Here is a 25,270-nt window from a genome sequence, read left to right as displayed (position 1 = left end):
GGGATCGCAGGTAGTGTCCGGGTTCTCGCAAGAATCGAGGATAGGGTCCATCCATGTAGGGCTTTGATCGATGACACAGATGAGGTGCCCGTGGTACCGGGCTGTCCAAGAACTCGGTGGATAGCTTGATCTATGCCCGGCCCATCGCCGAGGCTAGCCTTTGCTAATGCATCGCCATGGCTGCTCGAGCGTGGCACCCAGCCTATGAGATAAGCATTGAAAGTTGTGGGCAGCGGGCATGTTGGAGGTAAGTCACATGGAGATATCCCGTGAAGTCCTCGTTGACTTGGTGGACAACGGCGAGTCGCTGAATATTTGATTTGCTTACCCATCTCTTGGCTAGGCGAAGTCGGCTAAGAGTGCTTCGTATTCGGCCTCATTGTTGGAGGCGTGGAATTTGAAGCGGAGGGCGAACTCAAGGGCAACCTTGTCTGGGGATATGAGAACGAGGCCAGCTCCACATCCCTGGGCATTGGAAGAGCCATCCACATACAAAGTCCATAAGGGCTGAGTGAAGTCTAGAGAGCCGTTGCTGGCGACGCGAACCTGATTCGAGGTAGGAGTAGGCGTGATTGCAATCTGAGGACTGGCCAGAGTATGGGGTTCGGTGAACTCGGATATGAAATCAGCCACGGCTTGGCCCTTTGCAGCTTGGCGGGGTTTGTAGTGGATATCAAACTCACCAAGTTCAATGGCCCACTTGACTAACCTCCCATAAGTCTCTGGCTTCTGCAACACTTGCCTGAGTGGTTGGTTGGTTAGGACATGGATGGTGTGAGCCCGAAAGTATGGCCGAGGCGCCTAGCCGAAATTCACTACTGTGGCGTAAAGCAAGTTTCTCAATGGTATCGAATCCGATCTTGCAACTTTTGCTCACATAGTGACCGATGCTCTGACCTTCATGTGGTCGAACGAGCACCGAGCAACAACGAGCCGTGGTGCAGAGGTAGATGGTGAGGACGCCCTGTATTCGGGGTTGACACAAAGGGGCTCGCTCATGTATGCCTTGAGCTCGCCAACGCCGTCACATTCTCGCACCCAGTGATGTTGCGCTGCTACCCTTGGCGCCTTGAAGAATGGGGCGAACGATCGCTGGCCTTAGAGATAAATCTGGTCGTAGCGCGACACGTCCCGAAGGCTCAATGTCTTGACCGCCTCGTATCGCCATGTCCAAGATAGCCTGGATCTTCTCTGGGTTGGCCTCAATACCTCTTTGGCTGATCATGAAGCCAAGGAATTTGCCGGAGGCCACCCCAAATGCACACTTGGTGGGGTTGAGCCGCATCCTATACTGCTTCAAAATGGTGAACGTAAGAGAGGTTGGGATGTGGGCCGGGCCGCTAGCGACTTTGACCAAAGATGTCATCAACATAAACCTCCATGGTGTTGCCAATGAGTGGAGCGAAGATGCTGTTCACCAGACGCTGATATGTAGCCCCGGCGTTCTTGAGGCCGAATGGCATTACTTTGTAGCAGTAAAGGCCACGGTCGGTGATGAAGGATGTATGAGCTTGGTCCTCAGGATGCATGAAGATCTGGTTGTACCCTGAGTAAGCATCCATGAAGTCGAAGCGGCTTGGCCGGCTGTGGCGCCAACTAGTTGGTCAATGCGGTAGGGGAAAACTCATCCTTTGGGCGTGCCCGGTTGAGATTTGTGTAGTCTACGCACATGCGCCAACCCTTCCTTGGTTTACGTACCATTACCACATTGGCTAGCTAGGTGGGATAATCCACCTCCTTGATGAATCCAATGGTGTTCAGCTTATCCACCTCCGCCTTCATGGCCTCATACCGCTCTCGATCATAAGCACGCCGTCACGAACGGGCCTGACGGCAGGATTAATGCTTAGCCTATGGGAGATGACGTCAGGTGATATGCCCGGCATATCGTTGTAAGACCAAGCAAAGACTTCAGAGTTGAGGCGGAGGAAGGCACAAGATCGTGAGCGAAGCTCTTGTGAGAGGGAGGTGCCGATCCCGACTGCCGATCCGGATATTCTCATGGAGAGTGATCACCCGAGGTCCTCCACTGTGTTCGGCCTGCGGCGATTCCTCCCGGGTCCTCGGGCGCCTGCGCCTGGGGGCGGGGGCTAGGCCTGGGTGACCGCTAGGGCCTCACCCCTATGTTGGCGATTAGTAGACTTTATCGCCGAAGCATAGCAACTTCGGGCGCCTAAGTTGATCACCGCGCACAATGCCCGTGCCTATGAGGGGTAGGAAATTTCAACAGTAACATATGTGTGGAAATGAAAACCTTCATCCGGCTGCCATGGCAAAGGCCCCAGATAACGCTGTAGGTCGAGAGGCGCAGTCAATGATAAGGAAGGGAGTGGGCCGTCTTCCTCCGGGTGCCGCCCAATAGAGATAGGGAGATGAATGCTCCCGATAGGGCTGGACCACATCACCCGAAAAGCTCACCAGGGGTGTGACGCTCGTCAAGCAAATGAGACGGACCTGGAGCTCATTGAAGGCATCAGCAAACATCACACTGACTGAGCTGCCGGTGTCTACCAATATGCGCCCAACGTCAAAGTTAGATATGTCGGCGCGGATAATGATTGGGTCATCATGAGGGAGGATAACGCCGCGCTCCTCCTCCTCGCAGAAGGTAATGGAGTCCCACCGCCTGTTTTGTGTCTTCGCAAGCGCCCCCGCCGTCAAGACCCGCACGCATAGGTAGAGCGGACATAATGTTTGATGGAGTTGTTGGAGGTGCCAGCCATGGTTGGGCCACCACTAATGGTTGAGATCATGTTGATCTGCCGTTGGTGAGGGTTAGGTGGGAGGTTGTGCACGTATTTATCCAGCTTCCCCTCGCGAATAAGTCCCTCAATGATGTTGCGCAAGGCAACACAAGATTCGCATCATGGCCACCGAATCGATGAAAGCGGCGTAAGACTCGTGGTTAGGCATAGGCTTGCTGCCTGGTCTCCGGGGTGGAGGCTGAGGTATGATAGGTGCCTCGTGGACTAGGACATTCTCATAGGTAGTGTTGAGGGTGGTGAAGACCTCGAACCTGGGTTTGGGTGAAAATGGGAGTGGGGCCCGTCACTTGTCCTGGAAGGGTTGCTTCCACTAGACTGGTGGTGGTTCCCATGTTTGCCCCGCTTGTTATTGTTGAAGGTATGCTGGCAGCTATCCTTCCTCTTGGGGTGCTGGGCATCCTGGGTGCTTGGTGCAGGCAGGAATGTTGGGGTGGAGCTGGGATGGGTACCGGCTGTGGAGGATCAGCAAAAGGATTATGTGCCGGATGGCTGGGCTACGCTTGAGTTGAAGTACTCACCTTTGGCATGAATCGCTGCTCGCTTTATCACCGGCGATGTGTTCCAAGGGTTGCTGTGGACCAGCACCGGAAGTTAGACTCTCGGAGGCCACTCTTGAAAGCACCGAAGGCGGCACGATCATCGTGATCCGGGCAGCGGGAGTATTCGTGGCTGAACCTCGCCGCGACTCCGGGGGTTCGCTCTTCACCCCGTCTACATGTATAGGTCGTCCGCGGAGTAGAGGCGATCGGTTTGGATCATGAAATGGTCCAGAAGGCCTCGCTTCAGATCACAAATGTGTTGATGGTGCGAGGGTTCAGATGTAAAACCGTTGTGGCTCGCGCCACCGAGAGTGGAAGGAAGATGAGACACATGCCTTCGCGCTGAGGCCCTTGCACCCTGCGGCGATCGGGAAAGAATGTATGTGGGTGAGAGGATCCTCCGCGCTGCTGTAGAAGGCGGCGCGGAGTGGCTGGATGTCCTTCTCTCGTGGTAATTAAGGATGCGCTCGTAAAGGGCCCAGTCGTGGCTTTGCCTGCAGAGGTTGGTGGTTGCGCTGATGTTCGCCTCCGCACGCCGGACTTTCGAAGAGAAGCCTCACTGCCGGCCGGTATGAGGGAGAATCTCGGTGCCGGAGGTCCGTGTGTGGGTGGCCATGGCGGCCGTAGAATTCTTCAACGCCTCAAAGGTGATAAGACTCGTAGTCGCTTGAGTAATCCCCGCCCCACCTCCGAGTCCCCTATACCTTCCAAGAGGTAGTTGGGTAGGCTTTAAGTGAGGGCCCAGTGTGGTCATCTTGGGTCTTGAGATTACAGAGATAAGATGGGGTTCCGCTTGACGGTCCAGATACGGTCCCTACAATCCTGTAGACCTTTGTTGGTTCATGAGGCCGGTTCCTTGGTGGGGAGATGCGGAGAAGTCGCGACTTGGTCGCTCGGATAGAGGGGCCCTTACCCTTGGCCGGGCCTAGGCCGGGTGGGACATTGTGGTGGGAGTGCCCGCTGATTTGGGCGGTACGCTGTGTACCCGGGTAGGGCTGGGGAGCCTTGGGTCCGATTCATCTCCCGCCATTTTCAGGTGCGGTAGTCATGTTCGAGCTCGACGTCTTAGCATGAAGATGGTCATATTTCTTTCGACATCCCGTGACATCGGCGCTGAGGCTCTCCGGCTCATCGAGATTGGCATCCGCGAAGGTCTTCTCTGGGAGGTACTCCCCATGGGGGATATGGTGTCGAGTCCTCTGGCTATCCTCAGAGGCATAGCTGAGTGTGGAGTGAAGAAGAGGCGACGGGCCGGATAGGAGAAGGAGGCCACTGGGCTGGTAGAGAAAAAATGGGATTCAAGTATCGCTTCCCATAGACGGCGCCAAACCGTTGATGCTCTTTTTCGGAGATGGTCAACTTAGAGAAAAAGGGATTTGCCTTCAGCAGGGAAAGGGTCCGGGCCTTCAATAAGGGCTAGCCTCGCAGAAGACAAAAATAGGGAAGCAATATTAAGCCCGCACCGTGTGGTGCCGCCAAGGCTCTCCGATGCTTAAGCGCCTAAGAAGGGTAACTTTGCAGAGTAATAGTAAAAGGCGAAAGTAGTTCCCCTTACTAGGCAACGCTCCTTTATAGGGAAGTGAAAGTGGGAGGTTGGTGTAGATTTCGGCGTAGGACTCGCAAGTTGCCGCGTGGTGACACGTGTCATGAGAATTAGGTTTAACAGTTTGTGAGCTTTGGCAGTCGGGAGTTTCGGCAGGTGCTTGGCACCTCGGAAGAGTGTCTTCCTTCGGCAAGAGAGAAGGCGTGTCTGCCTTGGTGCTAGTTGTTTTGAGACTGGATATGCTCGGTTGATTATGGTGTAAACAAGACTTTCCGCTGAAGTTTTAATTTCACTTCGATGCCTGGAAAAGGCTGCAGATCCTAGAAGAACAAAATATTCTAGATGCAAAGCTACTGAAATTAGTTAACACGCCTGAAAACAAATAACTGACTTGTATTTCAATAACCTACCCAGCCCAGTCAAAAAGTTGTCCATTCACGTTAAATCTTGACCTGTGGGTTAGTCATTCATGTGTCAACTATCTTAGAAGTCTGTACCTGATACATTTTTGAAGCAGGAAAATTTCCAATCATGGTCTGCAAAGTTGCCTCGGGGAATAGTAGCTGTATGCAGAATATTCCTCTTTTGCTTAGCGAGTTAGAAAGTTCAATATTCATGCATGGCATCATCCATAAGGAAGAATCCCCATCAAACCATAAACCACGAAAAGAACCCAAAAGATATGAGAAGAGGCTAGGAGGTGAAAACTCTACTTTCTTAAGCAACAAATCATCCGAATGAAAGCGTAATTGTTAAAAAATAATAATTAGATAAATCAAAGCTTCACCATTTTCAGAAACAATTAGTGTACCATTTAAGTGCAAGTGCTGCACATTGTCCTTACAGACAAAAATATATATGGCTAAATTCCAAAGTGGCCCTTCTAACAACACTTTAATGAGTAAGTCATAATTGCTCATGCTTTAGGGGTCTCTGAAGGTCTGGTTAACTCACATCCAATCCTTCCTCAGGCCAGATAAATCTACGTAAATAAGACAAAAGATGAGCTTCTCTTGGAGGTCAAAGGAAAAAAAACAAAAAAAGATAAACAATACAGGAAAGAAGCATGGACTAACAACATTCAGGGTGCTCAGCATCCCCGATTAACATGTCTAACTAATCAGCTGATATGCTAGCTGTAGAATGTAATAATATAAACAAGGCAGAGTGCCCAATTCGCACTAGCACTGGTCTTTTATTTCTGATATTCAAAACCCCAAACAACCTGATTCCTAGTATTAATATTTGAGGCAAATATTCAGAAACTAATATGATTTGTGTTTATTGATTGTTAGGCGGGCGGATTGTGATGGACATCTACTCCCATCTTTCTCGTAGAATCTGAGAAACTGTTGATTATAAAGGGAGAAAAGCATGTAATCTGATTCACATATTTCTTTCTTTCCATTTTTTATTCTATGTAGTCATGTGTGACCAAAACCATCATTTGCAATATATATGTGATTGATATTGTAAAATCAACATATCTCTTTGTTTTCCCTGCAAGAGAATCAACACTTACATAAATTTGTCCTGAAGAACCGCTGCTGCAATATACTCCTGCTAGAAACCTTTGTAAATATAGGAACCAAATGAAAAAGATACCGCACAAATTTTGCCTTACCTTAATAATGAACAGATGATGACCTGGAAGGTTTACACCCCATGCCAATGTACTGGTACAAACCAATACCTATAATTTAATACATATGCCTAATCAGTATATGGAGTAAGAAAATTATCTTTTTATATTCTCTTTTCCTAATGTGTTTTTAAGGAAAGACTCATGCTTACTGAGGTAAAACAGAAATGCCTGAATCTTGTTGTTTGCAAAAAGCTCCTCAACCATAGATCTATCTTTGTCATTCAGACAGACATGGTGTAATCCAATGCCAAACTGCAAGGTGTGCCTCAGGTTAAAGAACCATCTGCTGGGCTTCTTCTGGCATACTAAGAAACTGCCTTGGATGTTCATCTGACGTTGCCAACTTCAATAACAGAAAAGCACAAAAAAAAAAAAATCGAATCAACGCAGCAGCCGAAACCAAAGAAAAAAATCCAAGCTTGAGTTGAGAGAGAGGCTCGAGACCGAGTATTTGAATTTTGAAGATTGGACTGCGAGTGCAAGCTTCGTGTTCGTTTCTTTGTCTCTTCATTTCACTCGCGCACCACATTCCTGTGCGAGTGCAAGCTTCGTCTCTCTTCATTTCAAAAAAAAAAAGGATGCCCAGACCCGCCCATGCCTCCTAAAACCGCCCAGACCGCCTAGGCGCTGCCTAGACCCGCCCGAGCCGCCTAGATCCGCCTAGGCGTTGCCTAGATCAGCCCAGGCCGCCTAGCCGCCGCCTAACTCCCTTATAGCATCAGAGTTGTTATCTTAGTGGAGATTTCAATAGCTGAATGACATTTGATGGTTTTCATAGAGAGCGTCCAGTCCAATCCAATCAACGCATCAGCCGAAACGAAAGAAAAAAAATTCAAGCTTGAGAGAGAGAGAGAGAGAGAGAGAGAGAGAGAGAGAGAGGCTCAAGACCGAGTCTTTGAAGCTTGCAAGTGAAATGGCCGTGTGACTGCGAGTGCAAGCAAGCTTCGTGTTTGTTTCGAATGAATTTAAAGAGTATAGCCGATCGGCTATACCTTTAAAGATACAGTCAAAGAGGGCAGCCGCGCGGCTATACCTTTAAAATAATATATTTGAATAGTATAGCTGCCGGCTATACTCTTTAAATATACAATTTTGTCAATGTTATTTTAGGGTTTAGGGCTTAAAATACCACTTTCGCTAATTAGGATAGAGTTATTTCTTCAATTATTTTATTTATACCAGTGATATTGGGGAATGATAATTTAAATTCTTTCCAATACCTCCCATTCTAATGATTTTCAACTACTAGCCCATTAGGCAAGAATAAAAAATGGATTTTATTTATAAGAAATAATACGTGTTAAACCCATAAATACAACAACAAAAAATAGGGATCCACCAACATTTTTGGGATAAAAGAATCTTGAATTTCATGGTATAAAATTGCCTGTGTAATAATTTAGTTTCTAAAATGTATCCATCGTAATTATGAACTAAACCCAATGATAGCATTTTTCTCATTGCACTTGACAACCCTGCCCTTTTGCTATGAGATATATCAGTTCGCGTTGTATTCTTTGCATATGAAAAATTGGATACAAAATAGTCTAATGAGACAACGAAGAAAAGAGTTTTGAAATAAATTGAAGGTAGTAATATCAGTCAGGCAGTAATATCCACCCAAAATAATGGAAAATCTGATTCAGGATATTCTTAATGGTCATCCAAATACCTATTATAGAGGACTAAGAGACTTTACTTATGGAGATAACCCATTAAAAAAAAAGAAAAGCAAAAAAGAAGGTAAATTCCGAGTTCATTCAATTGATGTCATTCCAGAGCGTTTTACCTTGACGTGCTGCTCTTTTACCCCGCCTTATCCATAACCTGCTGCATTATTTGTCAATTCCGAGCATACTCTGCTGCATTATTTGTCAATTCCTGCAACTGGACAGATATAGAAGTTAAACCACATAGGCGCAACCAATATGAGGGGAAAAAACGTGGAAGAACTTTGTCCTGCATCTTCCTACGGTGATGCATGTTACACTTCAGGCTATTAATACATTAGCTACAGGGCCTTTTAGCAATGACATTATTAGACTTAATTCAGTGACAACTATAATACATTTGAAGATTTACAACCAAATTCCATTAGGTCACGTGTCACATATAAAATAAGATGCCTTATCAACAACACTTTAAGCTCTGCTTATTGTATCTCAAGTTTTGCCAATTGAAGTTGAAACCTATGCAACTTTGCATCTAGAAAAATGTGTGACCAATTTATTAATATAAAAAATTAAAAAAAAACTCAAAAGCATTGTTAAGCACCGGATCAAGCTTAACTCAAGCTTCTTACTATTCTCTACAACAAAAAATTTAAATATAAAATATAAAAGAAAAGAGCACACTCCAATAGAGACATTACAGCAAACCAAATTGTCATGAACTTACGTCTGCTCTCTCTCTAGACCCTTCTGGTAGTGGTTCACACCTACATAAATAATAATTTTTTTCTTTAAAAGGAGGAAGCATGGTAGTGGAGTTTACAAATGACATTCTGCATACTAGAAAAATAAGAAGGAAAGGAGGATGAAAGACCTAGTTGGTCATTTCCACTTCACAAGAAAATCAGCTATTGAGCCTGTTGAAGATTCAATGCTAACCTACAAATTAAAAAAACAAGCCACAATCAGTGAAACTTATACATTGGGTCAAACTTTATATACCTTAAGAAAGTTAAAAGGGAAAGAAAAGGACCAGTGACACTAATCTACCATTCCCATCCGACGGTTGCCTTCTATTATCCTCCTTACCCGTTGTTTGAGTGACAAGGTACAAGCAAAAATCTATGAACATTCAATAAAAACCACACAACACATGGATCACATGGACTGTAGAAAATTACCAATAGGCATACAAAACTTGCCAGATAAGTTTGTCAACATAGTTATTTTGCAGCAAATGCACTTCTACGTTTAAATATTTTATGAATGTCATATGTGAAAAATACAAACTGCTAACCAACTTACCAGAAGTCTATACCTAGGTTAAGAAATGAGTAGCCGAAACTTCTGAAATGGGAGGACAACATCCATGACAAAGAGTGGCATCAAATCAACACCAAAGTTTGTCATTGTATCATTCTCCAACTTCCTTTCGGCAAATTCCTCTGTGAAGTTCTTTTGTATAATGTCGTTAAGTGTCGCACTGGCAAAAACATAAAGAAGATATTGAAGGTAGACCACAGAACTGAAACAAACAATCTTGGTAAACTCTGAAAGCTATAACACTAATTAAGCACAAAAAATTAGCAAGCACATATCATGCAGACGAACCTAAAATATATGCCTAGCATTGAATGCATGATGGAAATAAAAGTTTGAATGGCCCCACCAAAATGATTTCCTAAATTCATATTCATAGATTAGTAATTTCATATTACTTGGATTTTGTTTATTTCCAAAATCTAGAACCACAAATCCACTAATTGTTATACTCTGTAAAAGTGAGAATGCCAGACTCAATCTATAATAGGTGGAACTCCTGGGGGATGCGCAACCATGCCCATTACAAACAGCATAGGTATAGAAAACCATAAAGCAATAATTCTGATGTCAAATAATACAAGCATCTCATTCAATTATTATAAGCACATGTTCTAGAACTGTTGGGCTTGGGCACAAAGGACATTTGTTACCTGGGAAAATTTAACACAAGTCAAGGACTAAAAAGGGATTAGAAGACATAGACTAACTCAATTACATAGGATCAGTAACAGCAAAACCCACCCAGGCCTCCTAGATCCGCCAGGACGCCTAGGCGCCGCCTAGATCCGCCTGAGCCGCCTAGATCCTCCCAGCCGCCTAGGCCCCTAACTCCTCGATGTCGGTGTCCTCCCTGGCTAGCGCTTAGGCCGATATCTCAACACCGCCAAAACCTGGAACGGGCTTGCTCAGGCCCTAGACATCCGTAGTGATGAGTTCGAGTCCGATTCTGAATATTAAAACTGAGTATAGCCGCGCCGCTATACTATTCTAAACAAAATTAAGAAAATACCGACTAAAGCCGCCCGGCAATACTGGTTTTTAAAAAATTTGGTAAAACGGGTATAGCCAATCGGCTGTACTATTTTTAAAATAAAATTAGGAAAAAACCTAGTATTGCCGCATGGAAGTACTATTTTTAAAATAAATTTGGAGTATAGCCGCTTGGCTATATTATTTTCCAAAAAATATAAACCACCATTCTAACCTTTCTAAGAGAATGGATTCATCTTCATAGGAATCTTTGGATCTACCATATGAACCACCTTTGGCTACGATTTTTTCTCTTATTGTTCCTTCTTTTTGTGTAAAATTTGAATTTTATAACTATTGTGCACGAATTATAATAATTTGAGAAAATTTAGATAAATCACATCAACATGTCATGTGGATATGTACACAAGCAATAAAATAACTTCTCAAGTGAGTCAGCGAATTACTAAAGTATTTTCATGATCACAAATTTATTGATTCAATTTAGCACTCCTGGACAAAAATTTGTTTTGATAAGGCTCCATTAACATAATATTTTAAACGTATAGCCGGACGGCTATACCCTTGACATATCATAATCTGAATTTCTCTTTTTTAATTACTTTATTTAGTAGTTATGTTTTAATTATTATTCACTTAATAAATAATTAGTATTTAAGTATTTTATTAAAGAAAAAAATTAAAAACCAATTACTATTTATTAAGTAATATATTTATGAAGTTAATTAAAATATTTAATACTAATTATTCACAAAATAAATAATGATTAAAACATAATTACTAATGAAAGTAATTAAATAAGGCTAAGATTTTTTTGAATTACTAAAAAGAAAATTTAGAATAAAAATGTACTGACCTAAAGATACCACGTTTATACTTAATATTTAAAAAAACCTCTCCTGACGAACTTTCACGGCACATGTCTATCTCGTTGCAATTTTGCTGGATTAGATCTTCTCACGACATTACGTCGTCGTGGGAAACTTTCCTTGGCAGAGGTCTAATCCGGCATATAGTTGCTGACATAGACGTATGGTCTTCTTGCTATTTATTTTTAAAAATATATATAAAATTAGTTTCTTTACTTTTATTTTTTGCCCAACTTCTTTAATTTCATATATATGTCATGGAGTAATATCTTTGCCTTTTTTAATTACTTCAATTAGTAATTATATTATTATCCGAATATAGACACTCAGCTATACTGTTTAAATATTCGAATATATTTAGGAAATAGGACAAAGGGCACATGAAAAGATAAGCAACGTCATTATATCACTTCTCATACACATGCAACACACAAACAAGACATAAATTTTCTCCCAACCCTAAGCGCACACAGAGGAACAAAGCTAGAACGTAGATACATACCATGTCTAATTGATTCATAATCTCAAGGCTCTGCTTTGCTATAGAGAAATCCATATTTTTATTGTTATATTTAAAGTGTATAGCCGCGCGGCTATACTGGTTAAATAGAATATTTTAAATGTATAGCTATGCGGTGGATTATTTTAAACGTATAACCTCTTGGCTATACTCTATAAGCTATAAAAAGAATATTTTAAAAGTAGAGTATAGCGGCACGGCTATACTCCATAAATTATCTATTTTAAAAGGGAGTATCGCCGCACGGATATACTCCGAAAAAAGAATATTTTAAAATTATGGCCGTCCAACTATACTCCATAAAAAGAATATTTTAGAGTGACTACACGCCATAAATAGAATATTTTACAAGTATAGCCGCTCTCGGCTATTCCGTTTTTAAAGACGTTCTAACAACAATTCGAGACCCTTTCTTGTTATGTAGCTGAAGTGATGAATGTCCAGATCAATCTCAAAGTTGTTAGGACCCTGCAGGTGAGAGAGCTTGATAAAGTCAAACAACATGGTTTTTATGTTTCATCTTCTTAACACTCAGCAACATAAATGTTCAATATTTACCTTGTAAAAATTGCGTCGAGGGAGTGAAAGAACTGGTTTGTCATTATATGCATGTACAAGCTTCTTCTCAGCAAAACTCATTCTGAGATCTTCAGGATTTACCACTCCAGTCAAGATCTTTAGTCTTTCTCTGAAAGGTATAGTGGAGTCCTTATGCGAATCCTTTAACTTTTTCCGTCTCATCATCAACCATTTTCTAAAAGCATCATTCAAATATACCAACAGACTGAGTGTTCCAATAGAACATAAGATCATTTCCATTAGGGAGAGTACATCAGAATAAAGTACATGCCTATCCAAACAGAGTTACCTTGATGCTATCCTGGAATTAAGAAGAGATGCCTTTATCAAAGTTCTTAGAAACTTTGAAATACATTACAAGAGTCATCCTCTCTCCATCACTATCACCAAGAAACATTGCAGCAAGATAAGTAGGCAACTGCAACAAGGAGCAGAGCAATATCATTAGATATTGCCAAGACAAACTAAACATAACAAGATAAATCAATTCTGAAAAAATACCTGTGTGTTTACAATGAACACTTTCCCATTTGCTTTCACTTTGGGAAGCTCAGGATGCTGGGCAATGTGATGTATCTTTTTGGGGAATGCAGACACATCAACACCTATTGGAGTATATGGACTGTAGTTCGGAGCAGTTGACTTTCGTTATCCCTGGATGGTAGACCAACATAAAATAATATTATCATTAGCAAGGCAGAACAGAATAATTAGTTGCAAATGTCTAAATTCAGTTAAGGTTGGTTTTGACAAAAGAAAAAACCAAAGTCATACTTGAAATAGTTCTCGCCACGAAATTTAAAAGTTGAGGGTGGAATCTCAGACCAAGATCCTAAAGTCGGCTTCTCTACTCTACAACATGGAATGATATATCCTGGTCTAGGCCGATACAAAAACCTTTTGATTGACCTGCGGATATATCATTGAAATGTTCAGTAATACACATGTACATCAATCAAAATATTCTAAGTTTTCTTTCTATTCAAAGAAAATTGAATTATTTGAATGCTTACATTGTTCAATGGTTTCTTCTGCATCACAAGATCTCCTTTTAAAAGAAAGTCTGAAAACGGCTGATGGCTTTCTTTGGGATCATGGAACCAAACTCAGGCACTTAGAATCTTATCGTTGAAACTTACAGAAGGTACCAATCGAGATAAGCAGGATTTCAGGGCATTGTCTTGAATTTTTTCATTGGAATCACGTCCATCCTCTGTAAGTCCTTTAAAGCTTCCATAAGAGTGATCTAATATATTCTTCCCCTTACTGCAAACTTCATCAGCCTTCCCTAAGTGAGAAAGTGTAAGAGTATCAATGATGATATTGCCAAGTGTCAACAGATCAATGAGTAAGCTGTTAGAATGTGGTTAGAGTTGTTAGCAAAGTGAGTAGCCAGCTAGACTGTAGTTAGGCTGATATAAAGATTGTAATGTGCTCAGTTAGAGCTTAACGAAATACAGAAACCTACATTTCCTTCTCTCAAATTCTCTCGCTTCTATAGTTTCTTTACTGCTTTTCAGTTCCTCTTCATCTTGACATGGTATCAGAGCCAGGTTAGCCCACGTGTGAAAGCTCAAAGGCCACACGTGCTCCACATCAACCAATATGTGTTTTCCACATGCTAGGCTTGAAAATTCACCACACGTGTGGGGGCGTGTGAGAATGTGAAGGTAAAGAGTCCCACATTGGAAAGTTAAGAAACCTAGCAAAGGTTATCATCGAGAGAAGGAAAGGGATTTTTCTTCTGAGAATCATATGCCCTTTGTTAAGATAAAATTTCCCAGATTCAGCGATGGGGATGATCCAATTGAATGGATTTACAAGGCGGAGCAATATTTTGATTACTTTTCGGTGCCCTCTGAGAAAAAGGTAAAAATGGTTTCTTTCCATCTTGATAGTGAGGCTCTGCAGTGGTATCAATGGGAGGAATGTGCTTCTTCTTTGTCCAAATGGGAAGATTTTACCAGGGCATTTTGTAGAGAATTTGGCTCTCATGGGTTTGAGGATTTTGCAAAGTCGCTCTTTAAGCTTCGTCAAACAGGTCCCTTAAAGGATTATATCACTGAGTTCTACCGCTTGGCAACTCTAATCTGTGATCTTAGTCCGACTTTTCGATTGAGCTGTTTCGTTGGAGGATTAAGGGAAGAACTCAAGCATGATGTCAAGTTGCTTCGTCCTGCTACAGTTCATGAGGCCATGAATTTTTCTCATGAAGTGGATGCTAAACTCTAGAAGTTGAGGTATGCACATTCTGCTGGAATTTCTAAGTCAAGATTGCCTCTTTTACTCATACAAAATGATTTAGTTCCCGCTAAAAATGAAATTGTTCCTAGGAAGGATATGTCTATCCAGAAATTAACCCCTAAAGAAATCCAATATAAATGGCAGAATAATCTTTGTTTTTATTGTGATGAAAAATTTGTGAGGGGTCATAAGTGTACAAGGAAACAAATCTTGTTGTTGGATATGGGTTATAATAGTTCTGAGGAAAAGGAAATAGTTCATGAATTACAAAAAATTGAACAAGCTGCTAAGGTGAATGCTTGTTGTATCATAGCTTGTGCTTTTATGGTACTCTTGCCCCTATTGCTATTAAGACTATAAAACTCACTGCTGTAATGAAGAACAGTCCTGTTGTGGTATTGTTAGACTCTGGAAGCTCTCATAATTTCATCGATATTGGCATGGTTAAGAAGTTGGGTTGGAAGTTAGATCATTCTCATATTTGTGATGTCATGATAGCTGATGGTGGACAAGTTCTGAGTAAAGGTTGTTGCGCTGTGGTTCCTTTAGCCATCGAGACTTATATATACCTCCGATATGTTTGCTTTGCCATTGGGAGGCTGTGACATTGTGTTAGGGGTTCAATGGTTGAGAACTCTAGGTCTAATATTGTGGGACTTTGAGAGATTAACTATGAAGTTTTGGCATGGGAATGAGCAAATTTGTTTGTCCAGTTATAAGCCTCAGCCTCCACAACATATTTCTTGTCAGTAGAATGTGAAAATATGGCCAAACTTGCAGATGATTTATCCTCACCACAACAGCATGAATTGCAAGCCTTGTTGGATTCTTTTTCTGCAGTCTTTGGCACCCCAACTACTCTACCTCTTGTGAGAAAACATGATCATTGGATCCCACTGATTTCTGGTTGTAAACCACGATGCATTAGACCATATGCTTATGGACCACTTCAAAAGTCAGAAATTGAAAAGTGTGTCAAAAAGCTGCTGGACTCTAGATTTATAAGGAACAATCATAGTCCTATTTCTACTCCTGTTTTGTTGGTCAAGAAGAAGGATAGCACATGGAGAATGTGCATGGATTACAAACAGTTAAACGAGTTAACTATAAAGGATAAATATCCAATTCCACGTATTGATGATATGTTGGATGAATTGCATGGGGCAAAGTATTTTTCCAAATTGGACTTGAGGAGTGGCTATCATCATATTAGAGTTCATCCAAAAGATATTGAAAAAATGGCTTTTCGAACTCACGAGGGACATTACGAATTCCTTGTTATGCCCTTTGGTTTGACAAATGATCCTGCCACATTTCAAGGTTTGATGAATGAGATTTTCCGAAATTATTTACGGAAGTTTGTCTTGGTTTTTTTCGATGATATTCTCATGTACAGTACTTCATGGTCAGATCATTTAAGGCATTTACATACTGTTTTGGAAATTTTGAAGCATCATCAACTTTTTGTCAAGATGTCCAAGTGTGCCTTTGGAGTTTCTACTATTGAATATTTGGGCCACATCATCTCTAGGCAAGGAGTTTCAGCTGATCCTTCCAAATTAAATGCAGTTGTTGATTGGCCTGTACCTACTTCTGTTAAAAGTTTGAGAGGATTTTTGGGTTTCACAGGCTATTATCGAAAATTTATTCATCACTATGGTAGGGAAAGTTTCCCTTTGACTCAGTTAATCAAGAAGGATGGATTTTTGTGGACTCCATAGGCTATTGCAGGCTTTCACAAACTCAAGGAACTCATGTTATCTCCCAGGGTTCTCGCCTTGCCGGATTATACAAAACCTTTTATCATTGAGAGTGATGCTTCTGGATTTAGTATAGGAGCTGTGTTACAACATGAAGGCAGGCCTATTGCTTTTACTAGCAAGACTCATGGTCCTAGAAACCAAGCCATTTCCACTTACGAGAGGGAAATGATGGCAATTGTTCATGCCATCAAGAAGTGGCATCATTACTTACAAGGTAGACACTTTATCATTAAGACAGATCACCATAGTCTTAAATATTTTCTCAATCACAAGGCTCACACTCCTTTTCAGCAAAAATGGGTCACCAAGCTTTTGGGCTACGATTATGAGATACACTATAGGCAAGGAAGTGATAATAAAGCAGCTGATGCTTTGTCTAGATTTCCTATCAGTCACAGCTCTTTTACTGACCAAGTTCAAGTCTTTGCCATGGACAACTTGCCAATTAGAACTGATGTTTCTGGGCAGTATATTGAGAATTTGGCAATTACATATCCTTATCATAGTTGGATGGATGATTTATGATGGTACAAGTGGGGTGATCCTTGGATTCTTAGTAAAAAAACAACAAGTTCTAGCTGTCGCTGGTCCTACACAATCACCTCTTGCACCATCTCTTTCTACAACAAATTATTTACTCAAGTTTCGCATTGACAATGGTCTCCTTAAATATAACTCCAGAATAGTCCTTAGTCTTAATTCGGTTTGGAGGACCAAAGTTTTTGCTGCTCATCACTCAGTTACGGCTGGTCATGCGGGTTTCTTGAAGACTTATCAAAGGCTTTCTTTGAGTTTTTATTGGCCATGTATGAAACACGATGTGCAAAAAATGGTAGCTGAATGTCACACCTGTCAACAACACAAGTATGAAACTGTGACTCCTGCTGGATTTTTAAAACCCATGCCTATACCGGATAAGGTGTGGACTGATATCTCCATGGATTTTATTGTTGGATTACCCCCTTGCTAAGGGAAATCTGTCATTTTTGTAGTAGTTGATCGTCTGAGCAAGTATGCCCATTTCATTGCTTTATCCCATCCTTATTCAACTGCTACCATAGCTCAGCTCTTTGTGGACCATGTGTTTAAGTTACATGGTATGCCTAGCTTCATTGTTCGTGACAGGGATCCAATATTTGTTAGTGACTTCTGGAAAGAATTCTTCAAATTGCATGATTTAGTCTTATGGATGAGCTCTGGTTACCATCCACAGATTGATGGCCAAATTAAAGTGGTTAATCGGTGTTTGGAGACTTATTTAAGGTACTTTGCTGCAGCTCAACCCAAAAAATGGTTGCTTTGGTTATCTTGGGCAGAATTTAGTTATAATACAGCCTATTATACATCAACTAAGTTAAACCCATTTGAAGTCGTTGATGGTCAGCCCCCACCCACGGTTTACACCATATGAGCCAAGCACTACAAGATTTGCCAATGTTGACAGAAGCTTGGTTGCCAGAGACAGAATGTTGACTTTGCTGAAATCTAATCTCCTTACGGTACATAATCGAATGAAGACTCAAGTTGACAAACATCGCTTCGAAAGGGAATTTCAGGTTGGGGATATGGTGTATTTGCAACGTACCTTACCGCCATTACAGTCCTTGGCTGCTTACTCATACCATAAACTTTTGCCCAAATTTTATGGACCTTATGAGATACTAAAGAAGTTGGGACTAGTGGCTTACAAACTCCAATTGCCTATTGGTTGTAAGATCCACTCTGTATTTCATGTGTCTTGTTTGAAGAAGCATTTGGGAAATCACGTGACTCCTTCATTAACATTACCTCAAATTACTGAAGATGGTATTGTGCAAGATGAGAGACTAGCTATTTTGGAAAGGAAGTTAGTCAAATGTGGTAATGCTGCAGGGGTGGATGTCTTAGTGCATTGGAAGGGTCACACACTAACGGATGCCACGTGGCAGGACTACCATGACCTCAAGGCCTGATTTCCAGATTTCATTGCCCAGATTGAAGCTGCTTTCAATTCCATTTGTTTTAATAAGTTTTCAATGCTTGTAAACTTAGCTTCAAAGGAAGGGGTAATTATAGGAATTAGGAGTTGGAGCCAAAACTGTTTTACATTTTTGGATAGTTATTTAGCCATGTGTCAAGTTTTAGTTGGGGACTCTGTTACAATTACTGTTGTATCCTCGACGGTGGATTTATTACTAATTGGGGAGCCATTGTACTTCTTTTTTAGAAATATACAGAAAATCTTCTTTGGGTTCTCTTTGTTCTTCTTTGGGTTCTCTTTGTTCCTGGTTAATGTCTAAGGTTGAAAGATAGAGTCCTATCAGAATTGATCGATTTGCAGCCTGGGTAATTCAATTTTCGAATCAAAGTTTGGCCCGTTTTTGGATTGAAATTCCGGCCACTTCCGGCCATTTTTTCGGTTATGTTGAAGAACAAAAGTGTCTCCAAATGAGATTTTACACCTAGGGTAGGAATCTTGGCAGACGATTTGGAGTATTTCCGCCCGTCGGAAATTGATCTGCACACCCACGTGATGCCCCCGTGTGTGGCGGTGCGGGACATTGTAGCGAAATGGGCATTGTGTCCCAATGCGATCCCTTAGTTGTCACTGTGATTTTCAGGTTCGATAGGTTCGGACTGTTTGGATTGAACTCAAACTCACGTATGTCGTACCTCGTATTTTTAAGATCGTATAGGATTTGACGGATCATAAATCGGAGTCCCGGATACTCCAAAATCGCGAACCCTATGGTTAAATAACTATAACCGTCCGATTGTACGATTGGGATCATCCGACCATCCAATTTGGACCAAACTAGCCGGACGTGGTTATATTAAAATGTGTAGAACCTATACGAACTCTCGGATTGACATTTGGAGGTCATGGACCCCCCGAGGTCCCGGGTTGACCAATATGGAAATTTATCACTTATCGAGTATCGGGTCTTTTCAGACCATTCTAACCATCCGAAATGCTTAAGTGGGCATAGGAATGATCTTAAATTTGGTGCGCGCACTCTTAGGAGACAGAGGTCAGTGTTTTGGGATTACATATTTATGTTCAGTATTTTTATTGATTAAATATTTATGATGGCATAAATAGGTACTCGGGCACCAGCTGACCCGCAGGAGGGACCTTCGAAAGGTCCAGCTAGCTTGGACACTCAGTGAGTGGACTTTTGTTTTCTAAATGATTTTGTGCAAATGAATTTCATTATTTGATCTTGCATAAGTTCTTATTGACTACGGCTTTCCAAGCATGTTTAATTGGATTTAAATATTGTATTTATATGCTGCTATGTTGGAAATGAGAAAAGGCTTGGAAAGTAGGAAATGAGGTGATTACCGGATTGAATGGTTTGATGAGAAATAAAATTATGGTTTTCATGAATGGAAACAATATATAAGAATAGAATGAGGAATAGTTTTATAATTATTTTTATAATCTTTAATCTTTTTCAGAAATATATATTTATTTTTTAAAAAAAACCACCATGGGTACCCAAGGTTGCCTTCGGAATAGATGTTGCCTTCGGAATAAAAGTTGCCTTCGGATATGACGATGTCCACGGACATCTTAGTTGCCTTCGGTTTTGTCAGCGCGCGTGATATTTGCCCCACGAGTTTCGAGGACGCCCGAACCGTGGGAGCGAGGAATGCGGATTAGGTTAACCAAATGTCTCCCGAGTCCAGTAAGGATTGCGGCTCGGATGACCTTGTGTTTTCTGAGGCCTGCGAGGACGCGTTGCTTTGGTGGCACGAGGAATTGACGGAAAATAAGGGAATTGATGGATAAATATAGGAATTGACGGAAATAAAATGGGTATACCTAGGTGGTGGAGAAATATTTGTTTTTCAATATTTAAACTGTTTGATGATTTCTATGAGTGTGTGAATGATTATATAAATATAAATATGCGTGTTTATCTTTTGTACGAATATAGTATGCATAATGGGTTTTCTAACCGTTTTTACAGTGGGGTTAGTATGTTCATATGCTATTTTCTAAAACTTCATTTTTGTCCACTCACATTTTTGAATGTTTTACGCCCCAGGCAATAGACGTGCACTAGAGCGCCACCACCGCCAGTTTCACACTCCGCACCACTCTCGCTATGTAGGATTTCTTTTGAAATCATATTCTGTTGTTGTAAATTCTTGAAGTAGTTACTCTGATGAATTGCCCTAGGACTTTCTGTATGGCTTGAGGCCGTTTAGTTTAGTAGAACTTTTTAGATGTAAATTGAATGTATGCTGGCAGTTGGGATATGTATGTATATGCTTTTGATAGGTTGAAATGTTGGGGAATTATACAATTACAGAGGAGACTCGGCCGAATTTTCGTCAGAGGTCAAACTTGTAATAAACTTGAATTTTAACTAGAAGGGCAATTTAGTCATTGTGCCCGGCACTCACCAAGTGTCGGACACGCACAGGGCTCGACTCGGATTCCAAAGTGGAATTTGGGTCGGTCCTGTCACATTTGCCGACGAACTTTCATCGGAAGTTTAAAAAAAAAGAAAAATAAGTATAAACTTAGTATGTTTAGGTAAATTAATTTTTTAAATTTTATTTTTAGTAATTATTTTTCACGTGGCTATACGTATTTTGACATGTGGGCGCCTAATTCCTCTTCTTCTTTTTTACGTGTATACATAGTATAGCCGCACGGGTATACTCATTGTTTTTTTTTTTTTCCGGGAAATGCAATTACTTGGTTAATTTATCAAAGTTTAGAATTTTTTTTTATTTGCTACCACTTAGCGAGTCAACCCAACATGACCTGAAACCTGCACGGGAAATAAATTGGTCAACCCAAAAATGACACGTTTATTAAACGGTTTGGGTTTAGCATTCTTGACACGTATATAATCTTGACACGACACGAACCTAACACGACATAACCCATTGCCAACCCTAAGTAAGACAATCATTGTGCAGTCATTCCATGACCTACACAAGTATCCAGAGGGGTACGATATGGAACGACCATAGTGCGGATGTTACTGATAAAGAGTAAACGCATATAAAAAAAAGTGGCTTACTTTCTAATGTGCGGGTTGCTCCAAAAAATGAGTACGTATTTATCCAATACCCTTGTATTCAATATGAATTAATGATGTCAAGAGAGCTACATAGTCGTTGACCTAAAACTTTGACCCAAACACATGGTTTTAGGAAGACGTCTATGGCTTTAGGACAGCGACTAAGTGCCTCTCTTGACATTACATGCCAGATATTCCTAACCTTTTTCATACGTATTTATTGTATTAGTTATTGTGTATAATTGATGTGTTTTGGGTATAATTTATTTAATTGATTTTATATGAATATTATGAGTATAATTATTGAATTTTTCCAACAATCTAAATCCGTATATTGCATCTCTTTAGTTGCAGAAAAAACTTTGTGAGATTATCTGTTTGTGTTTGCATTTGTTTCTATGTACATCCTCATCTTCCTATTTATAAGCCACAACTCACTTCGACGTTTCCAATTTCCCATAGAATCTCCGGGGCTTTCCTAGTCACTATAGTTTTGTTTTTTATCTTCTTTATCTAAAAATGGGTTTGATTTGCTTCACCCATGAATCAGAGTCAATTGAATATCTCATTATTGAAATAATGTCGCTTAATTGAAATTACAGTTTACATATAGAACTATATTTAATAAACTTGACTGAAAATGTCGTGTTATTGGTTGGTTGCATCTCTTCGTGTTTTAAATGTAGTACAATAAAATTGCATCCCATCATGCTTGACGGAATGCATCCTAGAACAAGAGTGCAGAAAGAAGGGCATATGATGTCTTTTTTCTTTATACTCCCAGTCCCAATGAAGATTCATTAACATTAAGTAGCAACGCTTGGTTTACCGCTAAATACACGAAAGAAGACAGCTCTCCCGTTTGATGACTAAGGTGAAGGTAAAATTTTTCGTTCCATTACCCTTTTAGTAAATAAGCTGTGGTTGAAACTCAATAAGTTGCTTGCTACAAGTTGTTACAACTGCAGATTCAAGACAAAGCAATCCCACCACTATTGAACAGAAATGATGTCATCGGAGCTGCAAGGACAGGGAAAACTCTTGTTTTTCTAATACCAGCTGGAGTTGCTATATAGGACACAGTTTACTCCTCGTGAGGGAACGGGCGTTGTTGTCATTTGCCCAACACTGGAACTTGCTATTCAGGTGAGACCCTGGACATTGTTGTTATATTTTTCTTTTTAATGCCTATGCAAATTTCACGTACCTAACCTAAGTTAAAATTTAGTTTGTGCCTTGTGAAGTAGTAGTAAGCACTGATACAAACGGTGGAGTAAAAGTGGGCTTTGTTGATGGAGTTTTCAAGATTGGTGGAGTGAAATATGACTCTGCCAAGTAACTGGTTATTTTCTGAAATGCTGCATATTGGTACAGATGGCTTTCTTATTGAAAGAAATGTTTCCCTGACTTTTGAATATTCTTCGGGTTTATTAATCCTTTGGCCGAGATACTGGAATGTAGTTTTGGATCCTTTTGCAATTTTGATTGTTGTGTTAGTGACAAAATTTAGCTTGTCTGTGTGGTTGAGCTATGTATCTTTGATTGAGATGAAAGCTTGTATCAGGACATCACATCATTTGACCATCCTTAGTTTTATTGTTCTCTTGGAAATGCAGTACCTCATAATTGAAGAAGCTGACAGGATTTTGGAAGCAAACTTTGAGGAAGAAATGAAACAGATTATTAAGATTCTACCAAAGGTACGCTGATTTAGTTTTCTACCTTTAGTTTTATGTGTTCCTTCTTTTACATTTGTTTTATGTTCATATCTATTATGCATTCTTCGTATTCGTAACTAAATACATATTTTTTTTCCCTTGTGATTTTGCCCTCGTCTTTATAATCTGACAAGATTGTGTGCACAGTAGGACACCACTGCAGGGCTCCAACATGGCTATTGTATTGTGCCTAGTGAGAAGAGATTCATTTTCCTATATTCTTTTCTGATGAAGGTTAAGTTGAAGAAAGTGATGGTCTTCTTCTCTTCTTGTAACTCAGTCAAATTCCACTCTGACCTTCTTAGATACGTTAATGTGGATTGCTTTGATATCCATGGAGAGCAAAAGCCGCAGCAGAGGACAACTACTTTCTTTGACTTCTGCAAAGCAGAGAAAGGAATCTTACTTCGTACTGATGCTGCTGCTCGTGGGCTGGATATTCCTGCTATGGTGTGCTTCCTTTTTCCTTTTGTAATTTGGTTACTTTTTTTTAAATTTATTGTTCCCAATAGTTTGTCTATAATTCAATTATTTTATCGTGGGCTGGATATTCCTGAATGTCTAGCCAATGTAACTTCTGTTCTCAATTTCAATTCCATATTTCTTTCTGTTTTCAGGCTGAAAATTTCGTCTTTGAACCTTGTAAATTTGAGTTGAAGAAGCTGAAAAATCTGCAGTCGCAACTGGTAATTTCCTGTTTGTTGTTCAATTGTTGGCGGCTATACAATAACTGGTTCCGAGGTACCTTTTGTATTGCTTTGATGCAGGAGGAGATGGTTGAGGGCGACTACTATCTTCAAAAATCAGCAAAAGAGGCATATACATCTTATCTATTAGCATATAATTAACATCGTATGAAGGACATCTTTGGTGTTCACAAGCTGGATCTGCAGGTACTCATCTTTGTCTTGATACTGTAAATGAAGTTATTTATCTTTTCATCTCTGCTGTTGTGGTGGGGTGGCAACATATGCGAATTTCCCATTTTAATTGTTGCATGGTACTCCGAAATTGGTAAGGAATGTAAGTTGCCAGACGTTAGGCGACATGACAAACCTATCAGCATTTAGTTACCCTGCCAAAATACTGGTTACGTGTTCTTTTCTTATTGTCATGCTCAAATCCTTTGCTGTGGAGAAGTATAAGATATTTTCGCTGGGAACTTAGCAAAGGATATAACTTCTTTCCTGCCTGCCTTTGAGATCTGTAGAAGTATAATTCGGATTGTGATCAAACCTTATATGTTTGGCATTTTAATGAAGATGCATGGGATATCTGAATGTGTTGGAAGCACGCCGAATTGCATACACACACACACACACTCGCGAATACACACAATGACTTTATAATATGCTTACGTGAGGTCGTAGAGTCACAGTTTGGTAATTTACGTATTGCATCTCCGTTATGAACTATTACTGCAATTTGAAAATCTCTGAAGTCTTTGGATGTTATTATATTTCTCTCAGTTGCAAAGTGTTATTGGAATTGGATATACAGGCGGTTGCATCTTCATTTTGCTTTTCTAGTCCCCCAAGATGTATTTGACCTAATCCCACAAAGGTGAACTTGACCTAATCTCCCGGAGGTGAATTTGGACATAGACGCAGTGCATGAAGGTTCAGGAAGACGGCGCGCAGAGCAGGAACTGAGACTGTAGAAGGCAAGCCATTTTGATTGAGAATGCATGTCTCCTGCCTTAGTTACTGTGCAAGTCGAAATTGGTAGTTTTTTTGGGGTTTTTTTTTTAAAAAAAAATTAATAAATTTATTTGAATTATATAACTTTTTCAAACAATAGATGGCGCCAAGTAATGTATAGACTGCACACTCCCCCACCCATGGTCTCAAGTATCAATAGTATTTTGGCGACACAATTTTTTTGTTTCAGATATGTTAGTCTTCTAAGAACAATAATAAAATATGGACAATACTTCTCTCCTTGACTATAAGGAAGAACTCTTTTTTATTGTAGCTCAACTACAAAGTGACATGTCCTCTCTTTTTTAAGGGGCAGATCTTAAATCCAAAAATGATTGAGTTGGGTAAGGTTGGTGGGGTTAAGTTGACTTAATAATA

The 25,270-nt window shown here is 40.7% G+C and overlaps 2 protein-coding genes, 2 long non-coding RNA genes and 1 pseudogene across 5 annotated transcripts; 2 read left to right on the top strand and 3 right to left on the bottom strand.

Annotated features, from left to right (window-relative positions):
- Positions 1–5,118: 5,118 nt before the first annotated feature.
- LOC148921470 (uncharacterized) lies at positions 5,119–7,486 on the bottom strand. The gene is made up of 3 exons (XR_016125333.1): positions 6,642–7,486; positions 6,370–6,540; positions 5,119–5,829 (listed from the first exon to the last, which is right to left on the bottom strand). It is a non-coding gene; the product is annotated as an uncharacterized LOC148921470 (long non-coding RNA).
- Positions 7,487–7,497: 11 nt separating this feature from the next.
- On the bottom strand, positions 7,498–10,240 carry LOC107880127 (uncharacterized). Of its 2 annotated transcripts, none has more exons than XR_016125339.1 (5): positions 9,468–10,240; positions 9,196–9,284; positions 9,037–9,101; positions 8,890–8,929; positions 7,498–8,379 (listed from the first exon to the last, which is right to left on the bottom strand). It is a non-coding gene; the product is annotated as an uncharacterized LOC107880127 (long non-coding RNA). The 2 variants fall into 2 exon arrangements; XR_016125341.1 differs by having other exon boundaries at positions 9,213–9,284.
- A 1,914-nt stretch (positions 10,241–12,154) lies between these two features.
- LOC103324700 (uncharacterized) lies at positions 12,155–14,162 on the bottom strand (annotated as a pseudogene).
- A 36-nt stretch (positions 14,163–14,198) lies between these two features.
- Positions 14,199–14,675, top strand: LOC148921469 (uncharacterized). The gene has a single exon (XM_089048885.1). The coding sequence runs from the start codon at positions 14,199–14,201 to the stop codon at positions 14,673–14,675; it is 477 nt and encodes a 158-aa protein (XP_088905011.1).
- Positions 14,676–17,826: 3,151 nt separating this feature from the next.
- On the top strand, positions 17,827–18,402 carry LOC148921468 (uncharacterized). The gene has a single exon (XM_089048869.1). The coding sequence runs from the start codon at positions 17,827–17,829 to the stop codon at positions 18,400–18,402; it is 576 nt and encodes a 191-aa protein (XP_088904995.1).
- The last annotated feature ends 6,868 nt before the right edge of the window (positions 18,403–25,270 follow it).

This window comes from Prunus mume, linkage group LG1 (assembly GCF_029339155.1).
Source record: "Prunus mume cultivar Tortuosa linkage group LG1, ASM2933915v1, whole genome shotgun sequence".
In the NCBI taxonomy this organism is placed as follows: domain Eukaryota; kingdom Viridiplantae; phylum Streptophyta; class Magnoliopsida; order Rosales; family Rosaceae; genus Prunus; species Prunus mume.
The sequence above is the reverse complement of the archived record's forward strand: the minus strand, read 5'-3'. Positions and strand labels throughout refer to the sequence as shown.

What these genes read in the sequence shown, in the direction of transcription:
- LOC148921468 (XM_089048869.1), top strand. Translation starts at nt 17,827, where the DNA reads ATGGTCAGCCCCCACCCACGGTTTACACCATATGAGCCAAGCACTACA.
- LOC148921469 (XM_089048885.1), top strand. Translation starts at nt 14,199, where the DNA reads ATGCCCTTTGTTAAGATAAAATTTCCCAGATTCAGCGATGGGGATGAT.